This window comes from Hylobates moloch, unplaced genomic scaffold (genome assembly GCF_009828535.3).
Source record: "Hylobates moloch isolate HMO894 unplaced genomic scaffold, HMol_V3 SCAFFOLD_7, whole genome shotgun sequence".
Lineage (NCBI taxonomy): Eukaryota > Metazoa > Chordata > Mammalia > Primates > Hylobatidae > Hylobates > Hylobates moloch.
Window position 1 is genome coordinate 12,143,522 of NW_026652282.1, and position 27,008 is coordinate 12,170,529.

Below are 27,008 nucleotides of genomic sequence, written 5' to 3' on the forward strand. Positions count from 1 at the left end.
GTCAAGAGCTCGAGACCATCCTGGCCAACACGGTGAAACCCCGTCTCTACTAAAAATACAAAAATTAGCTGGGCGTGGTGGTGTGCATCTGTAGACCCAGCTACTCGGGAGGCTGAGGCAGGAGAATCACTTGAACCTGGGAGGCAGAGGTTGCAGTGAGCCAAGATCGCACCACTGCACTCCAGCCTGGGTGACAGAGTGAGACTCCGTCTAAAAAAAAAAAAAAAGCGATAGCTGTAGAATAGAGAGAAGAACTGTGTTGCCATGAGAGTTGGGGTGTCCATGACACTGAGATTTGAGTAAGTGCAGAAACTTTGAGCCAGAGGTGGCTAGAAGAAATGCAAACCCCTAAAGAGGTCAAGGGCATGGGTGGGTTCCCCTCTGCCATGGGATGGGGATCTGGTCAAGTTCAATTTAATCTCAAAGCACAGAGTGATTCGCAGTGGATTCTTGGGTCACATTTGCTTAGCCTCATTTAGGATCTTAACCTTTCTGAGAGCTATTCCCTCAGTTTCCCAAAACTGAGGTCCAGTGTTTGTGTCTCTCCCTGCACCTTCCACTTCGAAATTCCTTTCTTTCTTTAAAACACTTTTTCTTGAAACACATTAAATAACATAAAATTATATGGCTTGAATAATGGTGTTTATTTTCTTTAAATACACTTAAATATGAAACATCAGATGGTAGATTAAACTGGAAGACTATAATAAGCTGGACAGTAATCAGAAAGTCAGTACTGATCATACGAATCAAATTCTGCATAAGAAAGAATCAGAATAATTCACAAGAGTTGCGATTAGCAAAGGACTCAGAGACTACAGTTTTCCTCATCTGCTCTGAGTAATCAGTCATATGGCACCTGCCATTCCATGACCAGCACACCTTTCTCATTCACCAAAAAACAAAAACAAAACTAAACAAAAGGATTACATGGGTCCCCTCCTCTCCATTCCTTGGTGTGCAGAGGCATCTGCAGCTAGAAGACGTCCATCAGTGAACCAGGGACTCCTTAGCTGGTGTGAATGGAAGGTTGGTCTGTTTTCACTGTGGTGCTATGTAAAATGGATTTTTTTTTTTAACACCTGGGAGAAAAACAGTGACAGCAACTTGGCAAAGTAGCATGCTATTAAAAATGACAGGGATGGGGAACTTGGAACACTGAATCAAGGATTCTTTCGGCTGTGGGGCCCCTGGGCAGCCCTTTTCTCCTTTGGAAAGCGGCAATGCTTTGCACACGCTGTTTTGCCATTTGCACATGGTCTGGTATGAAAGGGGCATCTGTCCTCACAGCTGTTGCAAAAGAAAATAAAGATGAGAATTCAGAATCAATGACTGGATTCAAAAGAATAACTCTGTTCTGATTTGATTAAGTTTTCAGAGGAAGTTTTTCAGACATATATTTAAAATGTCAGTATAAAATCCTGCATGGTTATCCCACATGGATTCAAAATCTACTAAAGTGAATCAGTAACCTCCAGTGTTCTATTCATGAATAAATTACTTGCTATATAAATCCAATGATATTCCCTCCATTAAAGAAAAAAACAAACATATATAGACATATACAATGAGAGATTGAACTAAACAGGTTGATGATCTGAAACCTCCCCTTCCTAAAATATTATTATTAAGCAATATCCTAATAATTGCTTAAATTTTACCAATTTCATTGTTGTTTAAGAGCTCTAAACCCCGGGTGGGCGCGGTGGCTCATGCCTGTAATCCCGGCACTTTGGGAGGCCGAGGGGGGCGGATCATGAGGTCAGGAGACCAAGACTATCCTGGCCAACATGGTGAAACCCCAACTCCACTGAAATACAAAAATTAGCTGGGTGTGGTGGCGTGTGCCTGTAATCCCAGCTACTCGGGAGGCTGAGGCAGGAGACTCCCTTGAACCAGAGAGTCGGAGGTTGCAGTGAGCCCAGATCGCACCACTGCACTCCAGCCTGGAGACAGAGCGAGACTCCGTCTAAAAAAAAAAAAAAAAACAGCTCTAAACACATAATAACAGGCAGGATTTTCTTAATTTCATGATTAATCATGACTCTGTATACTCTTGCTTATTCCTTAGCTGCTAAACCTCTGTTCTATTATCCAAAAGGGACTCAGGCACTAAGGGGAAAAATTAGCTTACTAAGGAATCCCACCAAATTAAAGTGGCATTTACATTAAATGTCATGAGTAAAGGCAAGACAACTCATGGCATTTACCTGCAGGTGTCTGGGTGAAATAGCTTGTGCTTCTGGCAGCAGGTCTCCAGACTTTCTTTGCACTCAAAGCAACTGCAGTTTTTGGGGTGCTGGATTAGATCTTTGGGGCATGGTGTTTTACAGACACACTCACAACGATCTTCATCAAACATCATGTGTGGCCCACAGAGAGCTGGTTCCTGGAGATGAGAGTGGTCTAAAGAGAAACAGAAACGTGTTGGTCAGATAGTTGTAGTGTGGATAATTGGATCACCAAAGTTGATTGTATCTTTTATGTCATCCGTAAGTAACTTGGATTCACCCAATCTCCTTCCTATAGATTTATGCACCTAATTTTTTCACAGGGTGAGGAAGATTAACCTCTGATTTCACAATACAAACACAGGTTTGTGTGTTTTCTTAGGCTTGTGATTTTTAAAATATCATAAGCTGAATATTTTTCATAAAACATTTTTAGAGATTTTTATGTTGGTGACTTGTTTAAAATGCAAACTTCCACAACCAAGTATTAGTAATAAAATATAGCATGTCTAAGGGTTATGAGTCTAGCTGTCTCCATTTCTTGGTGGAGATTAAAAGGAGAGACATACAAAATAATTGGTGTTGTAGAAATACACCTCAGACATTCCAGGCCAGGGGTAGCAATAGTAATGCATGTCCTCACTGCAGATCATAACACTAGTATAAAAGATATAGGAGCAACAATGAACTTTGACTCCACCAACATCTCCTGGAAGACACATTCAGGTAAAAGGGAGGGTCTGAGAAGTTTTTGACATACTCAGCTGACAAATATTTCTTCTAGAAGGTGTATGAAACAATTGCATAGCTACTACTCCAAATCCATTTCTGATTAACAAGTTGAAATTCATTGCAAAATAAATGGAAGAGACAGAAACTTTGGAAGAACATGACTCTGTCCCTTTAGCATTCTTGAAGGGACGTACATGTTTAGTAGTTTTCTCCCCAAACCTGCTTCTCTCCCAGTTTGCCTCATTTAGGGAATGGTGACATCATTCTTGACTCACCTGCTCTGGTAAGTCTGAGCATCATGTCCACTCAGTTCTGCCTCTCTAAATTTGTTCTTTATTTTCCATCCCCACTACCACTGCCACAATTCAGTCTGTATCTTGTGTTTCTTGTGTAGATGGCTGTCGCTCTGTCACTCATCTCACCACGACAAGTTTTATCCCTGCAACCTATTCTTCTTCACATGATTAACAAATGCAAACCGAATCACTTCATTCCACTGCTTTGAATGCATTAAAACCTTCCCTTCCCACAATAAAAACCAATTTTCCCACCAGGATGTACAAGGCCCTCCATGAACTGGACCATAATAACCTCACGGACTCATCTTCTGTTTCTTGCTTTCATGTATCCTGTGTGTTCCATTTATACCAAATGACAGCACTTTCTCTTGCCCTGATATTCCAGTGCCTCCCAGTCCCATGCCTTTGGCCTTGTCTTTCCTTCTGCCATCCCTTTTCCCTGACATCTTTCCCAATGTCTGCAGGTTTAGCTAAGTGTCCTTACCCTGTGCATATTTCTGTCCGATTCTTTCTTGCACTGATTACATTTGTCTGTTTACTTGTATGTTTCCCCCATTAAGTAAAATGTCCTGAGGGAGAAGGAGCAGGCCTCATTGTTTTGATATAAAATAGGCACTCGATGGATGTTTGTTGGGTTTATTTGGTGTAATAAAAGGGTCCTGAAGCAGGCCGATGTATGGAGCTTCTGGGAATCCCATCCAGCATTCCAAGACATTGGGTTAAACCATATGTTCTTGCCAATATCTGACTTTAATGACATATCAAAATGACAATCTCGTGTGGTTCAACTTTATAGTTTAAACTATTCTGTAATGGATGACGTTTGAGAATAGGTGCTGGAAGGCTAAATCTGAGAAATCCCCATTTTGAACTTTGTGAAGAGGAAAAATATGAGCTTTGTAAGTCATATGCCAGTGAGGCAGATGCTGCTTTGGGGCAAGACAAGAATAACTTGTTAAAGGATAAAGAGGCTCTTTAAAAATTCACAATGATCACTAGGTGGCAGCAGAAGTTCACTAAGAATACTTCAGACAGGCCCAAGGCCACCGTTGGACAGGGTGGTTTAGGGAAACACAATCCACAAGGTGTTTGCAGAACTTCAGCAGGCTGTTTGTTTGGCAGAGGCTGTGCTCACGTCCTTATAGCCAAGTTAAAAGAAACAAAAACTGGATGCAAGAGAACTGGTGGTGGAACAGCAAGTAGCTGAGGGTGATATCCTGAAGTATTATGCATTGATTTCTGTCCCTAGGGAGTTTGATGATATGTTCTGTTCTCAGCTTTGTTCCTTTTACCATTTTTATCAATAAACTGATAGAATTTTTCAAAATAAATTCTTGAAATTGTAGCTCTCTTCAAGAAGGAAGGGACATATTAAATATTTTAAAATACAGAATTAGGACCTCCTCAATTTATTCTTTTGTGTGTGCGTGTGTTTGTGTATATCGTTTGTTTTAACAATTTAGAGCAATGACCTGAATCTAACAAGACTCAATTAAATTAGACTTGGATTCACTAACCTAAATGTGCTCATCTGGGCAAGAGAAGTCACTGTAGAAAAGGCAGTTGGCTTAACAGTCACATGTGTGGAAAAAAAGTATAGTGAGCAGTAAGCTCAGTAAATGCCATCAATTTGATGGGGCCACTGGAGAAATGAATGTGAACTTGGTCCACATTGGGGACTTATGGGAGATGAGAATGAGAAACAATTGTGATCCAGTCCACCCTGCGCCTCTCACTTACATCATTGCTACAACTTCCCAACAGATTTCCTGCCTCTTTCCCTGCCCCAAGTCAACACACCCTCTTCTACACTGTTACTGATATGATTTTGTTAAAATTCTAATGGGTACTGTCACTCTCCTGCTTGAGCCAGTTGTGTGGTTTCCCTTTGTCCTTAGTATCACATCCAAGCTCCCACGCAAGAATTACAAGGTCCTTCTGCTTTGCCCCTGTGAGCCTGTCCAGCTTCTTCTCTCACATCTAACCAGCCCCTTCCCCATTATGTCCCCACCCATTATATCCCCGCCATGCTGAACTTCTTCCAGTATGTTCTCTCACCTCCAGCCCTGAGTGCTCATATACCCCATGCTTTGAGCAGCACTTCTCTTCTTCCCTATTCTTCTTTCCACCCTCTACACGCGTGTACTGGCTGAATGCCTTCCCAAGAATTATCTCCAGCAGAAATAAGCTGCCTCACCTAAGGCTACATCCCCTCTCCGAGGCAGCCAATGAACGGTCTACAGGGCTCAGCCTCTTCACCTAGATTTAAGACTTAACCCCGCAGGGGTTCCCAGCTTCAACTTCCCATTGGATTAGGCTGATGCCTCTTAGCAACTGCGCTGTGGTCTGCTGCCTCTCTCTTTACCCTTTAATGCCTTCTGCCTGCCTACAAACCTCCTCCGTACAAAACTGTCTCAGAGGCTTTGTGTCTGGAAATCCTCAGCTAGAGCCTTTAAGCTCTAAATATATTGCCCTTCCCACTCTTTCTCTCTCTCTTTCTTCTTTCTTTCTCTCTCTCTCTCTTTCTTTCTCTCTCTCTTTCTTTTCTTTTCGTTTTCTTTTTCTCTCTCTCTTTATTTATTTATTTATTTCCTTTTTTGGAGGCAGAGTCTCACTCTGTCATCCAGGCCTGAGTGCGGTGGCATGATCTCCGCTCACTGCAACCTCTGCCTCCCAGGTTCAAGAGATTCTCATACCTCAGCCTCCTGAGTAGCTGGGACTACAGGCGCACATCACCATGCCCAGCTATTTTTTTTTTTTTTTTTTAGTAGTAGTAAAGATGGGATTTCGCCATGCTGGCCAGGCTGTTTTTCAAACTCCCAACCTCAAGTGATCCTCCCATCTCGGCCTCCCAAAGTGCTAGGATTATAGGCATGAGCCACCATTCCCGGCCAACCCCACAATAATTTTCTAACACTATTAGAACATGAGTCACATGGAGAAAGAATTAGATTTGTTTTACATGGTTCTATAGGGTAAAACCTGAACTAATGAGTTGATGCTTTTGAGCTGGGCTGTCCAACAAGGTAGCTATGGGCCATATGTGACTACTGGGCATGAAATAGAGAGTCTAAATTGAGATGTGCTGTAAGTGTACAACACACACTGGATTTCAAAGACTTAGCACAAAGAATGTAGGCTAGCTCATAAATTTTTTATATTGATTGCATGTTGAAATGATAGTATATTGGATAGATTGGATTAAATAAAATATATTAAGATAAATTTCACTTGTTTATTTTTACCTTTTTAATCTGAGTAATGTAAAATGTAAGTTACATATATGACTCTTATTGTATTCCATTGGGCAGTCTGGTCTGTTCTAGAGAGACATTTCAGTTCAGTATAACAACAGGAGTGTGCCCACCCCTTGGTGCTGCCTCATTGGATGGCGAGTCTCCAAATAACTGATGTATGTTCTAGTAGAGGATGGCTGAATACTTGGTGGGAAGGGTGTAAAGAACATTCAAGATCGGCATGGGCATTTAAACTACATAAATATTAAATTTCCCCACATGCTCTGGGTTGAGCTTTCGTGAAAACATTTAGAAGGAAGCTGAGAGGCAGAAGAATGGAGAGTAGGTTGCTATTTACAGTTTTTAGGACAGATTTCTTAGAGTTTAGCCCTTACTGTTCTTGCTTGTAGATTATAGTTCAAAACAAGCAAGGTTAAAACTGCATGACTACTTGTGACTTTTTTTTTTCTCTCTCTTTTTTTTTTTTTTTGGTGGAACCATGTAAAGCTCTCTGGAAAATAAGTTAAAATGCATTCATTTTCAAGCAAATGTTCATCACCCAAAGTTACAGAATTACGGATTATGAGCAATGACAATTTGAGTATATCTCATTTTGCTCCCAGCTCCCCTTAGACCAATAGCCATATTTTGCTTTTGCTTTGCCCTAATTCCAGAAAAAGTTTTCTCTTATTCGCCATTTCTTTTTTCAAATTACTGGCGTGTTTTCATATGATGCAGCTGACAGAAACCAAGTCCAAAATTACTTTATGTTCCTGTGAGACTTTTAGACAAATAAATTAGTAAACTGCAGTTGACTAGTATTTAGTTCTGAAGCAGCTTTCATTCAAGTTTAACATCCCCTTTCAATTTCAGTGTTTCAGGATGCTCCAATCACTCTGGGCTTTTCTTTGAGATTAAAAAGCAGAGTGATGCACTGATGGACTTACTATATGATTATGGTACAGAGGGTTCTGGAATCTGACCACTTCTATCACTCTCAGCTGTGTGACCTTGAGGAAATTACTCGATATCTTGGTGTGTCCATTTTGTAATTGTAAAAAAAGAAATAACAATAGTATATGATAGGGTTGTTGTGAGAATTAAATGAGTTAAAACATATAAAAGATTTACAACATTGTCTGGTCATACTATGTACTCAATAACGGTCGCTGCTATTGTTGCTACTTTTATTATTACTGTTATTATTTTACTACAACTATCATTACCTTCTGTTCCAGCAAGTGGATTCTCCTCCTGTAAAACACATTTACATTTGTTGCTATCCCATAGCATGTCAATAGGACAGAGTTTCTTGGAATGGGAACAGCTAGGAAAAGAAAATAATGGACCAGATTTAAAAGCTTTCAAGGATAATCAAAACTTTGGAACATTAAATAAATTCCTGAGTAGATAATAGTTAAATTTTTTTAAATTTATTTTTTGCTTTTTATTCTCAGTTTGGAGAAATAAGGTTTTGAGATCCATTGCACAGCATGGTAACTATAGTCAATAATAATAATGTATTTTATATTTCAAAATTGCTAAAAGTAAATTTCAAATGTTCTCACCACAAAATGATAAGGATGTGAGAAGAGTTAAGATTTTAAAGGAGCAGGCCAGGCGCAGTGGCTCACGCCTGTAATCCCAGCACTTTGGGAGTCCGAGGCGGGCAGATCACCTGAGGTCGGGAGTTTGAGACCAGCCTGACCAATATGGAGAAACCCCATCTCTACTAAAAATTACAAAATTAGCCGGGTGTGGCAGCACATGCCTGTAATCCCAGCTACTTGGAAGGCTGAAGCAGGAGAATCACTTGAACCTGGGAGGCGGAGGTTGCAGTGAGCCGAGATCGCATCATTGCACTCCAGCCTGGGCAACAAGAGCGAAACTCCGTCTCAAAAAAAAAAAAAAAAAAAAAAAGATTTTAAAGGAGCTTAATTTGTATTTATGAACTGCATCTTGCTAGATAGTGATTCTGTAATTATAAATATTCTACGTGGAAATGTTTAGAAACTAAACTGTAATTTTGGAAATTGTAATCTTAAGAAGATATATGTTAAAACTATGCAAATTATAGCTGTCAACAGTTTATTTACCAAAATTAAATATGTTCTAACATACCTCCTAAGATTCTTTTCTTTTCTTCTCTTTCTTTTTTTTTTTTTTTTTTGACAGAGTCTCGCTCTGTCGCCCAGGCTGGAGTGCAGTGGCGCAATCTCGGCTCACTGCAAACTCCGCCTCCCAGTTTCATGCCATTCTCCTGCCTCAGCCTCCCAAGTAAGTGGGATTACAGGCACCCACCACCACACCTGGCTAATGTTTTTTATATATTTTTAGTCGAAACGGGGTTTCACCGTGTTAGCCAGGATGGTCTCGATCTCCTGACCTTGTGATCCACCCGCCTCGGCCTCCCAAACTGCTGGGATTACAGGCGTGAACCACCGTGCCCGGCCCCTAAGATTATTTTCTTTAAAATAAAGATAAAAGCATTGGCCAGGACAGCAGGAACATCTTGAGAATAAATGTTGCTTTTCTACAAGTTTTCTTTTCTGCTGGAGAGAGGCGGAGGTGTCTTCTTGGTTCAATGTTAACTAATCACCAGCTTACTCTTTTACTTGCCACTCACACAATATATTTATTGCTTTACTTTTGCAAAATCTAAGTGTCTAACTAGTGATCTTTTCATTCAGTTACCCTTTACTTGCTTCTTTATATTAAATCCTTTTTTTTCTTCAAATAAGTGATCCTTACCTTTGGTTTTGTCGTTTGTCTTATAAATAATCACAAAATTAATCTCAAGAGCATTTCAAAGCCAAATTAATTTTAAGTCATTTTAATTTAAAATAAGGGTTTTCCATTTGGTAATCTTAAGGGGGAAAGATTAGAAAGTTGCAAAACTCACGTGCTGCTAGTTTTGTCACTTCCCAATGACCCCAGGAATCTTCTTTGTTTTCTCTCATTTCGGGATGTAAATATACAAACAGCCTGAAATAAGTTTTATTTAATGCTTGTTCTGGAACATGTGCTAAATTTGAGGTTAGAGCAGTTTTACGCCTGCAGTAGACTATGCATATTAAGAACAAATGTGTCTATGAGTAGACATGACGAGCTCATACCACTGAGCATTTTGGTCCTACCACAATATATATCTAACATCTAATAAAAATATGTATTTGCCAGTTATTGCCAGTAGATTCAGGTTAGAAGCTAAAATATGAATAATTTGAAGATAAATTGATAACTCTACATTAATGAAATATCCTCTACACACAGTTTTGGCAAGGCAAGAACAAGCATAATCCAGTATAAAAAAAAAAAAGTGCTTACCGATCTTCTTCAGGGATCTGGATGGATCTTCTGATAATTGAGTATGGATGGCGGGGGGCTGTTGGCAAGCACTTACAACCTGTATGATTGGCAACTTTAACAGGCACTAATTCAGGTACTGATGTCAAAGGCACTGATATCTCAAAGAGCTACAGCAGAGAAAGATAACCACAATATATTTTTTTAATTTTATATATTATTTTTAAAGTTGTTCTAGTCTGAATTTTTGCCTTTGTCATTTATGGCAATGACTTTAGCCAAGCTGTCCATTAAGAATGGAACTAAACAGGTTCATCTAACTTTATGAGGTGTTTAAGTTTGGTCAAATCTTTTAACTTTTTGATCATTGATACCCTTGTAAAATGGTATTGTTAATCCCTGCTCCTGCTTTAAATTTGAGTGTAAATCGTAAGGATTAAATGAGATTAAAGCTATGCAGTTTCTTTAGAATTTTATTAGAATAGGTTATTATTCAAACTATTTACTTATCCCTTCTCATACCGTCTCTATTGAAGAAATATGGTTTCCTGTCTCTTGACTTTGTATTTGGCCACGTCACTTTCTTTGGCTGGTGGGATGTTAGCAGACATGACAGAAGTACAAATTTGAACTGTGCATGTTTTATGGGGCTTGTTTTCTCAAACTTATGCTGTAGCCATGAAAAGAACACAATCTGGCAGGCTTGCTGGTCCAAGGGATGGGAAACACAGAAGTTGACTTGGACTCACACTGCAGCTTAGAGTCAAGCCCAGCTGAATCCACCCTAAACTAACTGAACCTCAGATACATAAGTGAGAATAAATCATTGTTGTTTGGAACCACTGAGTTTTAGTGTGTTTGTTATGTAGCATTGTGTATTAATAGCTGACTGATACAAGATCATCATGCCCAAACAAATAATTATAGCTAACATGTATATCATTCTTTCTATGCTTTCCATAGGCCAGGCCCTGTTGTAAGTGCTTTCATGTTAACTCATTTACCCTTTATAACAACATTATGGGGTGGGTTTTTATTATCCCCATCTTACAGGTGAAGAAACAGATGTACAGAGAGAGTATACAGCTTTCTTGAGTGGTTCTATGATGTGTGGATGAGTTTGAAGTTGATTTTAATGCATTGTCCATTCAATCACCATTCCATGTAGTCCTTACTACATAATGTATTCATTTGTTCACTTTGTTTCTAAGAGGTGGTTTGCCAAATAGTCCATAACTTTGGGGCCAGAGATAGTTTTTTTAAAACTACTATTAAAGTGTTCAAAAATGCATATTTGGAAGAAAAACTGCTGTACACTTACACTTAAGTACATTGTATGAAATTAATCATTTGTTGAGTACAGCAGTCAAAATGAAGTACTCAACTATCTATTAAGTGGAAGCAATCCATTAAGGTTGTGTTTATTCTGACATCTCAAGATGTAATGGAACTTCCATGAGTCTAAGTGAGAGTGTTTTTGTAGTGTTTACTTTGCATAAACTTCATCTTCTTGCACAATTTTTTGGCTATGCTCTAGGGAATCACATGATGTGAACTAAACCCTCTTACGTTATGCAAAGCTTTTTTTCTACTAAGAATTGATGCTTAGCCCTACTTGGGTCATTTTTTTCTCTAATTGTCAAATAGTAGAGGTTAAAATTTGCACAAGCTCCAAGATTCTCTAAAAGAATTTAGAAAAAGAAACTCCAGTTTAAAAGATATTTTAGAGGGTGGAGGAACAAAATTAAGGATAAGTAAATCTATTAACAAAACAAATCAGCATTAAGAAAATTACCTAACATGGATATATTCAGTGCATGTAATTTTCTTGTACTACCTCTTTTTGCAGTTAAAAGGAGAATAAATCATATAGGCAAACTGACAATTAAATAAGTATATCAACATTCAAGGAATTTGCAATAGATACCAAAGATAATGTAGTTTGATGTACAGTTTTTTAGTATTGCTTTCCCAAGTTTGTTACTACTGCTCTCATATGCGACGTTTATTAAAAACATGGTAACCAGAGAAAGGAAAACTTACCTACTAAGCAAAGGGAGTTTTATAAGATGAAGAGGGCTGAATTACTTCTTTCATGGGGACTGCAGAATTATTTCCAAATGTCTTTTGTGCTAGATATTCTCTCTTTGCCCCTCCAGAGACACCATCCTCTCTCCTTCCTTCACCATCAAGCTCTGTGCCCCAGGACGCTGCCCTCCATGGGCCACATCTATAAACTCTCTTGCCTCTCCCAGCCCCTGCCCCCACTCCCTGCCAGGCTAAGAGTTGACAGTGGCCAGTCCAGCAACCCTCTTCTCCGCTTTCCCTCTGGGTTCCCATAACTGCTCCCTCCCCTTGTCTCCTCAGTCTAAGGGTTCGGAAATCTCCCCCTTTTTGCTAGCTTCAGGTGCTTCACTGTCCCATCCCTCTTTCCCCAATTCGGCCCACAACCTTCATTAAACTTTTCTCAATCACTCCATTTGAGCAACGCAGAACCTGATGGATACACAAGACAACATAGCTATCTTCATTCCTTTTAACATCCTGTCCTAGTAACTTCCATATGATTTTCTAAGTCTTGACATTATAGCACCAGAGAGACAATAACTGATAAGAGTTCAGGCTCTGGCCTCCCACAGACCTGGGTTTGAATCCCAGCTCTGCTATTTATCAGCCGTGTAACCTTGGATAAGTAAGTTACCTCTCTGAGCCTCAGTTTCCTCATCTATAAAGGAGCATAAAATACCCTCTTGACTTGTTTCAAAGATTAAATGCGATTATGCACATAAAGCATTTAGTACAGTGTTTGGCAACAAGGTTGTTGTAGCTATCAACATTATTATCATCAGGGCTTTAGAAACGGCAGGCTTGCCGATGTCCTCATACCTGTTTGGAAATGTACGAGGTGCTGGTGTTCATACAGATAAGGCTCTCTTCATTGCAACAGCCACCACATCGGAACACGTTCACGCAAGGGGGCTTGAAGAATGTGTTGGTACTCTTCCCCAGCTCACTGGCCACCTCCACGCACGTTTCTCTAGGGCTGCACTGAGTTCTTTGCCATTCTTCATCTATAACTGCAGAGAGAAAGCTCACTGGGGCTAGCAGGTGGAATGGCCCTGATGTGCCAACAAGTGCCAGGGTTATGCTGAACACAGTCATTTTCACATTTCCACTGCTTGTTTCTTTTACTAGATGGATATTTTTTGTCAGTCCTTTAACCAAAGATTGTTTGCAGAGAAGTTACAACCAATCTCTGTGCTCTTTCCCATTTATACCATACCTTTGTAGAATATAAGTATTTTAGTTCCCTTTGAGGTAGAACACCATGTCCTGTACATAATTACATTGAATACATCTGGAGAAGCTGGCTAATGGGGAAGTAAATAGAAGCATGTAAAGAAATAACACGTAAATATTATTTATCAGGATACAGCTGGATAGCATTTCGTCTGCTTAAAGCCAGGTGTAAGTAGGTTTTAGCATCATCAAGAAATATGTTTCTGTTGGTTGCTTAAGTAATCCCTAGGATTTAAACTTGGCAAACGCATAAATGGAAATTGAAGTGAAACTAATCCTTCCTCAAATCAGAGTTTTCTCATTTGCAAGTGCCCGATACTGGTATTTATATAAATGATGAAATAAGCCTGTTCATATTAATGGAATGAGCAATCCTTTGGCCATAGTTAATTTGAAGGTAACAAAAAAAGAAGCCTATGGGAATAAAAAAATTATATACTTTCTTGTAAAACAGTACTTGCTTTTCTCTCATAATTTATTTTTTAAATTAGATTTTGACCCTTTGATACCTAGTGCTGCATAGCCTTTCTACAGGTGTTTTGGGGGAAGATTCAATTTTATGATAAAGACAACACAAAGACTTCCTTGTAGCTTGCCATGGAACTGTAGAGTTTATTTATTATACGTGGGGGTGTGGTGCTGGTGAAAATCCCTTGTGGTAGGCAGCTTTGAAACTAACCCCCAGTGGTCCCACCTGCTGATAGTCATGCCCTTGTGTAAATCCCTTCCCCTTGTGTGTGAGCTGGACCTAGTAACTTGCTTCTTATGAAGAGAATACAGCAAAAGTGATGGGATACCACTTCCATATTAAGTTAAAAAAGATTGCAGTCTTGTTTCTACTTATTGCAAGCTCTCTTCTTTCTTACTCTGTCTCACTTTCTCACACACACACACTCTCTCTCTCCTTCTCCACTTGCAGGCTTTTTTTTTTTTTTTCAATCTTATTTTACTTTAAGTTCTGGGATACATGTGCAGAACGTGCAGGTTTGTTGCACAGGTATGCATGTGCCATGGTGGTTTGCTGCACCCATCAACCCGTCATCTAGGTTTCAAGCCCTGCATGCATTAGGTATTTGTCCTAATGCTCTCCCTCCCTTTGCCCCCCAACCCCCAACAGGCCCTGGTTTGTGATGTTCCCCTCCTTGTGTATATGTGTTCTCATTGTTCAACTCCCACTTATGAGTGAGAACATGCGGTGTTCGGTTTTCTGTTCTTGTGTTAGTTTGCCGCCATGTTAGAAAGGTCCACACCACAAGGAACTTGGGGCAGCCTCTGGCCAATAGCCAGCGAGGAACTAAGACCCTCAGTCCAACAGCCTGTGAGGAATTGAGTCCTGCAAACAACAGCTGACTGAACTTGAAAGCACACTCTGCTTCAGCTGTGCCCTAAGATGCCTGCAGCCCAAGCCAACATCTTAACTGCAGCCTCCAGAGACATCCGACGCAGAAAAACTGATCTAGGCCATGTCAGCATTTCTGGCCCACAGCAACTGAGATAAATATTGTTTTAAGTAGCTAAGTTTTGTGGTAATGTGTTATGCAACAATAGGCAAACTCTCCTTTATTTTTACTGCATTTTCAAGAACTCTCCTGAGATTATTCTCAATTCTCATATATGGGAATAGAAGGGATAGAGAAAACCTCTGCTTGAAGTATACTGATACAATATTACCATTTGAGATGTGACCCTGGTCCCTAAATGATTCCCTTATAACATCGTCTCCATATCCTTTCTCCTTTTTCATCCCTTAATACCAATTTTTTTCATATGTTGCTTCTTCAATCACCGAAAACATAATATGAGTTGTCTGGAGCACTGCATTATACTACACAGTCTACCTAAACTTTGTTTTTTTTTTTATTTTTTTCCTCATAATAAAACATTCTATCCCGAGAAACTTTTTTTTTTTTTTGAGACAGGGTCTCGCTCTGTTGCCAGGCTGGAGTGCAGCGGTGCAATCTCGGATCACCGCAACCTCCACCTCCTGGGTTCAAGCGATTCCACAGTCCACCCCCAAAACCTTTTAAAAATTCTGTTTTAATTTTATATAAAAGCCTGAGGGGAACACATGAGAAAATATCAATTTTTAATTCACTACAATTAATCATGAAACCTTGAAAAAACAAGAAACCAACCTATGAAAATATTCCCAATTTAAAATTCTACTTAAAGGTTGCTTTCCATTTGCTTTTTCTCTTTTTATAAAACCAAGTTTTGAAATTGGAGTGGTAAGCTTTTAATCAAAATCATATGCAATTATGACCAACATCACTGATTAAAGGCTTCATAACTCTACTATTCTTTACTACTTCCCAGCAGGACTGCTCTGCCTCAGGAAATTACCTTGAAATCCACAAGGGAGAGTTGATAACAAATTCTAATTGGTGTAACATGCTGATTTCATTATTTACCGCTTCTAACTTAGTAAATAACTTAAGATGATCCCCTAGAAATTACGAGATAAATTCATAGGGTTTGCAAATTCCGTGATATTTTAATGGTTTTCTCCTTAGAAAATGTCAATGTCATTGACTTTTTTTAGATCACCTAGTCTTGGTTTTATGGTAACGTTCATCTTCATGAAATAGCTCCAGGTTTACCTCAGGCCTTCAGTCAGGTAATCTGGTTAAGGCCTTTGACTTCTAGATGAGGTGCCAACCCTTTGTTCTCATGAAGGCTATATTAATTCACCACATAGAAACACCTAGAGCTTCAAATTCCTGTCTGAAGTGAGCTCGAGGCTACGATTCCCACCATGTCAACTCACTTAGACACACAGTCATACACATGAACACAAAGAATCCTCTTCACACTCATGCCCAAGGTGCTACCAAAGAATATGTCCCCATCTATGCACAGCTTTCCCCACAGCCAACAACAGAGGTCTGTGCAACCCCAACATCTTTTTACAAATGGGAAAAAAAACAAATACAATTTTAGGTAGAAAGAAAAAAATAGTTTTGGCATAGTCGTTAATTTGAGTTATGCTATATATATAGTCAGTTACCAGGTAATCATGTTAATCAAATCTAGAATGCTAGATCAGCAATGCTGTAGCAGCTTCTTGTGTTGTTTTGACATGACATCAAAAAATTAAGTGCCTAATCAGAAACCACAGAACTTTACTTGACAAGCATTTTATTCATTATGACAGTATCTACTCACGCTGGTTTTCTTTCTTTCTTTTTTTTTTTTTTTTTTTTGAGATGGAGTTTCACTCTCATTGCCCAGGCTGGAGTGCAATGGTGCAATCTCGGCTCACTGCAACCTCTGCCTCCCGGGTTCAAGCGATTCTCCTGCCTCAGCCTCCCAAGTAGTTGGGATTACAGGCATGCACCGCCATGCCTGGCTAATTTTGTATTTTTAGTCGAGACAGGTTTTCACCATGTTGGTCAGGCTGGTCTCGAACTCCTGACCTCAGGTGATCCACCTGCCTCGACCTCCCAAAGTGCTGGGATTACAGGTGTCATCCACCACACCTGGCCTGATTTTCTTTTAAAGAATCTTCATACCTTACTAGGGAACAATCATTACCCTTATTTCAAATTATGTTATTTTCTAGTCTGGAGTTTTGATCATTTTGTCTTGAGAATTTTCTCCCTTCATTATTCTCCTAACAATACCAGTACCCAATATTACAACTCAGTGTCCAACTTTTACTTTTCACTTTTACTAAAAATCACACAACTTTGTAGAAATAAAAAAAGCTATACCTAATCTATTGGTTCGGGGGTAGTGGATTTTTTGAGACAGGATCTTGCTCTGTTGCCCAGGCTGGAGTGCACGATCATAGCTCACTGTAGCCTCGACCTCCTGGGCTCAGCTGATCCTCCCACCTCAGCCTCCCCAGTAGCTGGGAATACAGGCACACACCACAATGCTCAGCTATTTTTTTTCTATTTTTGTTTAGAGATGGGGTCTCGTCATGTTGCCCAGGCTGGTCTCAAACTCCTGGGCTCAAGCAATCTGCCTTCCTTGGCCTCCCAAAGTGCTGGGATTACAGGCAGGAGCCACTGTGCCTGGCCATCGTTGGTTTTTATTTATGTATGTATGCCAGTAGAATACTCCTTGTGGATGAATCCCCAGGTTTTATTTTCTAAGTAAATCTGATGATTTTTTCTATTGAGAACAATAGTCTTCCTGGGTTTTCTTTGCCCCCACATCCTCGAGTTAAATTTATTTCTATATTTTGAAATGTTCTTTTGTGTTTTTTATCTCAAAATCATATTGAATATATTTCTTTGTGAAGTAAACATTAAAAAATCAAGATTCTGCACTGAAACTGGAAACCAAAGACCGACTTTCATTCTCCCTCTGACACATGTCTGCCCTACGCAGACGTTTGGAGAAAGTAAGTGTGTTTGTCACTATCTGATAAAGAGAAAGAATTTGTCTCCACATCCACACACCTACCTTTTAGTGTTTCAATGTCATAGAAAGTTGCCGCAAACCTAGTGGACCGATGGGATGCTGAGCGAGAGTCCGTACTGGTAAAACTTTTGAGCCTCAGCCTGCATCTCCACAGCTTCCAGTCCTCAGAGTGAGTAATTCGAAGTAGTTCCTCCAAACTAGAAGCAGCCCTGATCTGCTGTTCAGATCGTTCTAATGTGGACTGAGATGACCGCTTAAAAAACAAAAGTATCAGTTTAAAAACAAGTTACTAGATTTTAAATTTGTCATAATAATCTTCATTGCTGACACTTAGAAGTGTAAATACATCTGTAAAGTGATTAGAGATACTATTGAAATGTATACCAGTGCCTAGGAAAAACGATATCTTTCAGTATTTTTGGTTCACATTCTGCTCATTTTTTATTGAATCAGAGGATTTACTTATTCTTCCTGGGTTCTCAGAACACTTACAAAGAAAATTGTGGTGCATTGAATGGTGGGCCTCAAAATGATATGTCCACATCCTTACCCACAGATTCTGTGAACATTACCTTAATTTGGACGAAGGATCTGTACAGATGTAATGAAGTCAAGGATCTTAAAATGAGATCCTCCTGGATTATCTATGTGGACCCTAAATACTGTACAATGACAAGTGTCCTTATAAGAGACAGAAGAGAAGACAGGGACACAGAGGAAGACCATTTGAAGAAGGAGGCAGAGACTGGAGTGATACAGTCACAAGCACGGGATTGCCTAGAGCCATCAGAAGCTGGATGAAGCAAGAAAAGATTCTCTCCAAGAGTGTTCGGAGGGCGTGCAGCCTTGCTGACCCTTCCATTTTGGAATTCGGGACTCTGGAGCTGTGAGAAAATAAATTTCTGTTATTTTAAGCCACCAAGTTTGTGATAATTAGTTACGGCAGCCACAGGAAATGAATAGATGTTTATGATATTATTTTTGTGACAGTAGCTAATGACAGTTGTTTTCATCTCTGTTATTTGTTTGAGAAATTGATCCACAAAGGCCTGGGTAACCTGACTACAGTCACAAAAAAAAGATATCAAGCCCCTGATAACCTGAATTTTCTTACTTCTAACCCTCTTTCTTTGTTTTCTTTTAAAACCTACTATTTCAAAAACATGATTTGTTTCTGAAAAAATGCTTTTCTGGGGTTTTACACTCTAGAAGTATAAGAGTTTAATACTCTTACAGAGTTATCAAATACTCTTCTAGAGTTTGCTTTCCATACAGTTGCATGAACTGTATAGGCAGATACAGTGCAACTGTATTGGATGGGTTTGTAAGAAAAAAAGACTTGGTAGATAAAATATTTTCAGTATGTAGCCTCTTGTTCAAAATTGGGGGCTTAGTTATATAAATAATGATATATGCATACAATGAATTCTATGTGATCATCTAAACCAAGGATGTAGAGCTTTATTGGGACAGAACGAATTGAGATCCTTCCTGGAATGTGCTGGAGAAATGATCAGGTGATCTGTCTACGGCTAGGGCCTCGGATTTTCTCTTGCTGACCCTGTAGTTACTAGGTGTTTGTTTTGCTGGGTGGTTGGAATATGCAGGCTGAGGCCATTTGTAGAGCTGGGATGAGGGAGGAGGCAAAGGACCAGTGCTGAGAGAGGAGGGTGGAAGGGAAAGGTGAATGTCAGCTGCCTGCTGCAGGGTGAGGAACAGTGGAGGAAAACAAAGATGAGCAAAAGGGGCTGTTAAAAGGCTTTGCATTGGGTAGTGTGATGTACACTCTCCTCCACTGAGCCTCAAAAGCTGTAGTTAAAATCTACATCATGTATTAGCATTCTAGGAGTAGAAATTTTTTTTAGACATGCTAGTGGACACTGAGAGTTGTCCAAAAATGGGTACTCAGAAGAGCAAGTGTGGTCTAAGTCACGTGTGATTCAGCTATGATATAACCTCTTTTAAAATTACTTATGTATTTTTACTTATGTACTTATGTACATCATATATACATACTTATATGGATATGTGAAGAACATCTGGAGATATATACGTGAAAATGTAAACAAAGGTTATTCTTTCTTTATTTATTTTTGAGACCGAGTCTGGCTCTGTCATCCAGGCTGGAGTGCAGTGGCACCATCTCTGCTCACTGCAACCTCAGCCTCCCAGGTTCAAGTGATTCTCCTGCCTCAGCCTCCTGAGTAGCTGGGACTACAGGAGCCTGTCACCATGCCCGGCTAATTTTTGTACTTTTAGTAGAGATTGGGTTTCGCCATGTTGCGCAGGCTGGTCTTGAACTCCTGGGCTCAAGTGATCTGCCCGCCTTGGCCGCCCAAAGTGTTGTGATTACAGACAGGAGCCACTGCGCCTGGCCAACAATGGTTATTCTTTAGATCAAGAGCTGTCAAACTATGACCTCCCAGCCTAGTTTAGCCTGCTGCCTGCCTGTTTTTGTAAATCAAGTTGTATTGACACACAGCCATGTCCATTCATTTACTTACTGTCTATGGCTGCTTTCATACTACAAAAGCAGAATTGAGAATTTGAGACAGAGATCTTCATGGCAGTTTCAATCTGAGGCCACTCGTCTTTTTTATTCTCAATTCTTTAATATTCTCAGCCATTATCATTTTCATTATTCCACCTATAATATTGTCTCTACTCTTTTTTGAAAAGTATTGGAGGCTTTTAATCATCTTACATGTCTCTTAAATGTGCTTTTATATTTAGCTATTTTTTCCCCTTCACCTCTCTCTAATGTGTTATGGGTAAATTAATTGGTTCATCTTTCCAATCACCAACTCTCCAATTGTTGTTGAGTCTAGAGTTTACTTTGTTAAGGTTTTAATTTCAATCACCATATTTCTAATTTAAGCATTTCTACTTCATTCTTCTTCCTATCTACTTTCTGTTACATTTCTGTATATTCTTCCTAGTTTGTCTTTTTTTTTTTTTTTGAGACCGAGTCTCATTCTGTTGCCCAGGCTGGAGTGCAGTGGCGCGATCTTGGCTCACTGCAAGCTCCACCTCCCGGGTTCACGCCATTCTCTCGCCTCAGCCTCCCGAGTAGCTGGGACTCCAGGCGCCCACCACCACGCCTGGCTAATTTTGTTTTTGTATTTTTAGTAGATACAGGGTTTCACCGTGTTAGCCAGGATGGTCTCGATCTCCTGACCTTGTGATCCACCCACCTCGGCCTCCCACAGTGCTGGGATTACAGGCGTGAGCCACCGCGCCCGGCCCCTAGTTTGTCACTTTAATTTTATGAATATTATTTCTTTATCTCTTTGAGGGTTCTAAATATATTTAAGTATTTCTTCAAATTATTTTAGATTTTAACTTTATAGGTATGACATATCCTGATTATTCATTCTGTTGCTGTCATTCCTAGTAATAATTATATCAACGCGATTTGGAATTTGGGTTAGTAGTTCCATTTTCATTCAGAGATTCATTTTTCTTTCTCATTATTCTTTCTCCAACATTTAGAAGTTTTATGGTTGTACCCCATGATTCCCTGGGTCCTGAATCTGAATCTTGTTGAGTATTTATGATTCAGGGATCAGCTCAGCTCACGTCCTAGTTGCAAGGAAGTATCTACTTCCTCCTTTGCCCCCTGTTAAGTAATTTCATAGAAGTCACAGCTCCAGGCAGCAATGAGCAGTAACTCTTCCTTCCTCTTTCATGGATCTGATGTAGTGCACTAAAAGAGCCCATTTCCAACTGAAGCTGAATTTTTGATGGCCCCTGTTTTCTAGCTCAGATCCATAAGTCCTGCAGCTTCAGCTTCATGGCTTTAGTGCCATTTCTGTAAATGATTGTCATCTGCAGATGTTTGCCATCATTCAATCAATTTTATATTCTATGGACTAAGAATGATCTGAAAACATGAATCTACAAGGTTATCGTACTTGGGAATCCAGATATGAGTGTGTGTCTGTGGGTGCATGTTTTTAATAAAGGCGGGAGAATTATAAGCTGGGGGAAAGAGGCAACAGACAGGAAGAAAGAGAAAGCATATGCAGGAGAGCTAAGGCAGGACCTAGAGGGGTTGTTTTGACATAAGTGCCAGAGATAAGTGGATGTAGTGTGACTAGATGAGAGGATCACCGTCAGAAACAAGAGGAAAATACAGAATGACATGGGTTTGTAGATGGCAAGACTGCCTGGGAAGCTCAGTGAGCTCATACCTGTGGTTTCTCACTTTTCTATAAAGTTTGAATCAAGGCAAAATTCTGAGAGAGAGGAGTGGGGAGCATGAGGATCATAGATTGGGTTTGTGAAATTGGCTTGCCACAGCTTCTTCATCTAAGAAATCTGGAGGTGAAACGGAACAATTGCTAATGTCTCTGGCAGCTTTGAAATTGAATGCTTCTCCATTAAGTCATATTTGTCAGTAGTCTCTCTTTTCCTGATTATTCATTCTCTTCTAGTTGGACAGTACTCCGTATACAATTCAGTCTTCAAAACTTTGTGACAATGCTGCTTCCACGTGAAAATAATGAAACCAAGCAGCTTTTTAAAGATTTTAGAGTTGAAGCATATTGAAAGGATTTTTATGTATTGAGGCAAATTTCACTCAATACTATCCAAAAATACAAGGCCAGGCGTGGTGGCTTACACTGGTAATCCCAGCACTTTGGGAAGCCGAGGCGGGAGGATTGCTTGAGCCCAAGAGTTCAAGACCAGACTGGAAACATGGTGAGACCCTGTCTCTACTAAAAATACAAAAATTAGCCAGACATGCTGGTGCATGCCTGTACTCCCAGCTACTCAGGAGACTGAGGTGGAAGAATCACCTAAGCCTGGGGAGGTCAAGGTTGCAGTGAGCCATGATCTCGCCACTTGCACTCCAGCCTGGGCAACGGAGTGAGATCTTGAAAAAAAAAAGAAAGAAAAGAAAAGAAAAGAAAGGAAAAAGAAAAGAAAGGAAAAAGAAAAGAAAAGAAAAGAAAGAAAGGAGAGAAAGAGAAAGAAAAACAGACAGATGTATGGTTTTATTATAGTTCTTATAGGATTCAATTCAATCTTAGAAATATTTTTAAACTATCCAACTGTGAGAACTCAGGAGAAAATATCAAATCTCTGGATTGAATTAAAGTAATTAAATGGCTCATACAACTTGCCTCATCATAAAAAATGCAGTGTTTACTCAAGTACTCAGAGTTATTTAAGCTTACTTTCAACCCCAGAATTTAAAACCTAGTTTGAAATAACAGAAATTGCAGACAGTCATTTTGCTATTTTAAGTGGAAGTACTAACAATTAAACATAAGTAGAAACCTGACAACTAATTTATCAAGGGCATACATTTTCAAAGGGTTCAAGAATGGTTGTTTGTTTCCAATCGGCTTTCTGCACTGGTTGATTTTTGTATAATGAACTTTGTTATCCACTTGGGTAAGACAAAATTAAAAATTAAAAAGTGTGATTATCCCAAATATATACTTAAACCATTGATTTCAGTGGTTTTAATTACTAAACCTTTGCCAAGTAAATTGCTCCTAATTTCTTCCTATTTTCTGATGGAAGTGCTAATCAAAATTAAAATAATTAAAAGGCTTTCATCAAGAGGAAGAAAGTGAAGCAGGGTTACCAGATCTCTGCTTTTTATTACAGCGGGAGCTTTTTTATGGTAATTAATTCAAGACTACTAGCAATTTCACTCTTAAATAACAAATCGTTCTCTAATTTCTTGGCTACCACAAGCCAGCTTCTAAATTGGGAGGCTTAAAGTCTTTTTAATAAGACTTCACCATCATTTGAATGTATGCTCCTTTCTGTGGTACAATTTCAAGGGTAGTCATTTCTCCTTTTGTTAATTTCTAAGTTCACACAGCATTCTCCCCTGAGGAAGCATGAGCATCTCCATAGCTTCTTAAGTATTAATTTAGGTCATGGGTAACCAAGATGGCAGGCAAGATATTTGGAAAGGTATAGTGGTGGGGTTTGTAGGAGAAACTTAGAAGTGTCCCATGTTGTGAGGAAGTCAAAAGCCTTCTGTACTCCTACCAATTTGATCTCTCAATTTCCAGCCCCTCTCTTCCACCAAAAATACGTATCCAGTCAAGTAACACATTCAAAGAGTGAAGAAAGGCATAATTTGGGGATATCAACGAGCCTCAGTGAAAAAAAAAAACAGCAAGGGGTTCACTTTGGTTGGGCATAGAGCAGGTTTAGGAGTGGGGAATCTGGCAAATAAGTTAGGAAGAGGGGCTGGTGTAATGAGATACCACTTCACACCCAGTAGAATGGCTATAAACAAAAAGACTGACAATACCAAGTGTTGTAAGGGATATGGAGCAACAGGAACCCTCACACGTGGCTGATGAAATTGTAAAATTGTATTGTTGCTTTGGAAAAGAGTTCGGCAGTTCTCTAATAAGCTAAATTTATTATGCAACCAACTAATTCCACTCCTAAGTTTCCAGCCCCTAGAGACAGAAAATAGATTTTTGGCTGCCTGAGGCTGGGAGTGAGAATGGAGGGTTCATTGCAAAGGGGCATAATGGACCTTATGTGGATGATAGCTATACAACTCAGTAAATTTCCTAATATACTTGAATGAAATTTTATAGTATGTAAATTCTATATCAATATAGTTGTATAAAATTTTTAAAAAGAGGAAGGACTGGAGGCGTGAAGACCAGGCTGCTTTGACCCAATTTGGGAGGCAATGAAAAATGTTGCATAGTTGAACAATGGAATATTACTGGACATCCATTTTATCAACTTGCTCTTTCGTTCATTTCTTCTTGTTTTGACCTTAGTCATGCTGTTTCCTTTGCCTGGAATGCCATTCACTCTTTGTCTAACTAAATCTTTCTCAGCTTAGATGTTACCTACTCAGGGAAACCTCCTCCATAACTCCCACCCCTGCCTAGGTCTGGTCCGTCACATGGATTTCTAGCACCCCATCCTTGTCCTTCACAACACGACCAGTAACACTAATGAATTGTGTCATTTCTTGTTATCTGCTTGTCTTTCCCACTAGGTCGTAAAAACCACCTGAGCAGTAATGGTATCTGTCTTATAGCAATAGTAAGAGCTCGATAAATATTTATTAAATGTATGAATAAACAATTTGATTCACCAAAAGCTATAGAAAAAGTAACCCTGAGATTATTCATGTATTCAAACTACATCACTACATCACTTGTCTTTTGAATATCTTCTTTCAGTTCTCATTCTAGGTCCAAAATAAATGCTACTTCTTCCATCAAGCATTTTATGAAGTCCCTAACTTAGACTATATTATTTATGAACACCTTGTATTTCTCTTCCTAGACTGAGATCTCTTTGAGGGTAGGATATGTGTCTGATTCATCTTTTTAAAGTAATAAGCACGTAATACATATCTGATGAAGGAATTTATAAGTAATAAATACATACATGTATCTGACAAATAGCAATTGGGCCCAGGTTTGTGTGGTCTGTTGAATATTTTATATGTGGTACTGCCTCTCAAAACTTAATGTGCATACCGGGGGATCTTGTTAAGATGCAGATTCTCATGCAGTGGGTTTGGGGCAAGACAGGATGCTGCATTTCTTTTTCTTTTTTTCTTTTTTTTGGCTGAGTACAGGGAACTTCATTGGTGGTACATGACCAAGTGGGGCTCCCTAGACCCTTCCCTCTTCAGGGGGTCTGCATGGAAATTGTGAGGAGAGGAGATTCTCAGTGTGGTGGGGACTGAGTGTGGCAGGGATTCCCAAGCAGCTGAGGGCCTCTCTCTTTCTCTCATGCTCTCACTGGGGCTGTTGGTCCTGGAGCGTTACTCCTTGGAGGCCATGTGGACCATGAGGTCCACCACCCTGTTGCTGTAGCCAGATTCATTGTCATACCAGGAAATGAGTTTGACAAAGTGGGGTCTAACAAGTTCCCAGGTGACGGCAATACTGTTGATTGGCTGACTGCACTTTGAGAAGGGTTTAAAGCAGGGGTTCACATTGTTAATTTTAAAACTAGCAATCTATAAAGTGCATCAGGTCAACTTGAATAAAAGCACTATCACAGCCAGGTTTGCCAGTTTGCAGAAACTATCTAACTCTTCTCTCTCACATCAACGTTTGTAAAATTAATGTGTTATAGTGGAAAATAACATGCAGATTAAGCAAGAAAATTTTTATCTTTTTTTCAATAATATAGCTGGCAATCTTTAAGAAAGATGATATATCCTAAATAGCTTTGCAAGTAATTTTCTTTTTTCTTTCTAGCATTTGATGTCTAAATAATTTTGGACATCTTTTTATTAGACCATGTTTCTGTCTTAATCTTAAACCCGATAACACTTGATTTGCCTTCTATAACCTATTTATTTCAAGCGTTCATATTTGAATTTATTTGGGAAGAAAGTAAATCTGATGGCTCACTGATTTTTGAAAAGCCTGAATAAAATTGGAAAGGACAGAAAGTTAGAAGAACTGACTAGCTAAACTGCTACAGTATGAAATTGGTATTACAGGAGGGAAAAGTAAAATTATTCTTTACCTGAAACTGACTTCTTACAGCTAGTCCATTGTGCTCTTTCCAAGTTCAGCAGCAGTTCTATCAGTAGTGCCATCGAACCTGGGTATATTTATGATTTCTTTCAACGTTAAAAAGAAACATAGTGGGCCGGGCGCGGTGGCTCACGCTTGTAATCCCAGCACTTTGGGAGGCCGAGGCAGGCGGATCACGAGGTCAGGAGATCGAGACCACGGTGAAACCCCGTCTCTACTAAAAAATACAAAAAATTAGCCGGGCGTGGTGGCGGGCGCCTGTAGTCCCAGCTACTCGGAGAGGCTGAGACAGGAGAATGGCGTGAACCTGGGAGGCGGAGCTTGCAGTGAGCCGAGATTGCGCCACTGCACTCCAGCCTGGGTGACAGAGCGAGACTCCGTCTCAAAAAAAAAAAGAAGAAAAAAAAAAAGAAACATAGTGTTGCTCTTTTTCTTAAAGCATCAGTGAAATTATGGAAAATTACTTAAAAAATGAATACATCATCACAGTAGAATTTATTAGGAGAGCATGTAGTATGTATCTGTAGCCCTAACACACAGGATGAACGTTTTACTACTACCCAGATTTGTGTTGAACGAAAACATTGTGTATTGGAAAGGAGAATTCAACAATTAACTGTTGAAATTGTGAGATTAATGTTTAAAAACCTTTACGCCTATTTACAATTTGGGGACAAAAAGGCAGGCTTCATTTTTCATATGTTTGATGAAAACTGGCTTAAGATATTTGTAAATAGAGGGCCGGGCGCGGTGGCTCACGCCTGTAATCCCAGCACTTTGGGAGGCCGAGGTGGGCGGATCACGAGGTCAGGAGATCGAGACCATCCTGGCTAACACGGTGAAACCCCGTCTCTACTAAAAATACAAAAAATTAGCCGGGCGTGGTGGCGGGCGCCTGTTGTCCCAGCTACTCGGGAGGCTGAGGCAGGAGAATGGCGGGAACCCGGGAGGCGGAGCTTGCAGTGAGCCGAGATCGCGCCACTGCACTCCAGCCTGGGCGACAGAGCAAGACTCTGTCTCAAAAAAAAA

General features: G+C 39.7%; 1 protein-coding gene across 1 annotated transcript in view; it reads right to left on the reverse strand.

Moving 5' to 3' along the window:
* Positions 1-634: 634 nt before the first annotated feature.
* The window catches only part of VEGFD (vascular endothelial growth factor D), a 38,705-nt gene continuing 12,331 nt past the window's right edge, over positions 635-27,008 (reverse strand). The window contains exons 2-7 of the mRNA XM_032756615.2: positions 17,518-17,728; positions 12,691-12,881; positions 9,826-9,974; positions 7,725-7,825; positions 2,211-2,406; positions 635-1,290 (exon numbers count right to left, since the gene is read on the reverse strand). Of these exons, the coding sequence (XP_032612506.2) occupies positions 1,164-1,290; positions 2,211-2,406; positions 7,725-7,825; positions 9,826-9,974; positions 12,691-12,881; positions 17,518-17,728 (975 nt within the window). The 3' untranslated portion in view covers positions 635-1,163. The remainder of the gene's footprint in view (positions 1,291-2,210; positions 2,407-7,724; positions 7,826-9,825; positions 9,975-12,690; positions 12,882-17,517; positions 17,729-27,008) is intronic.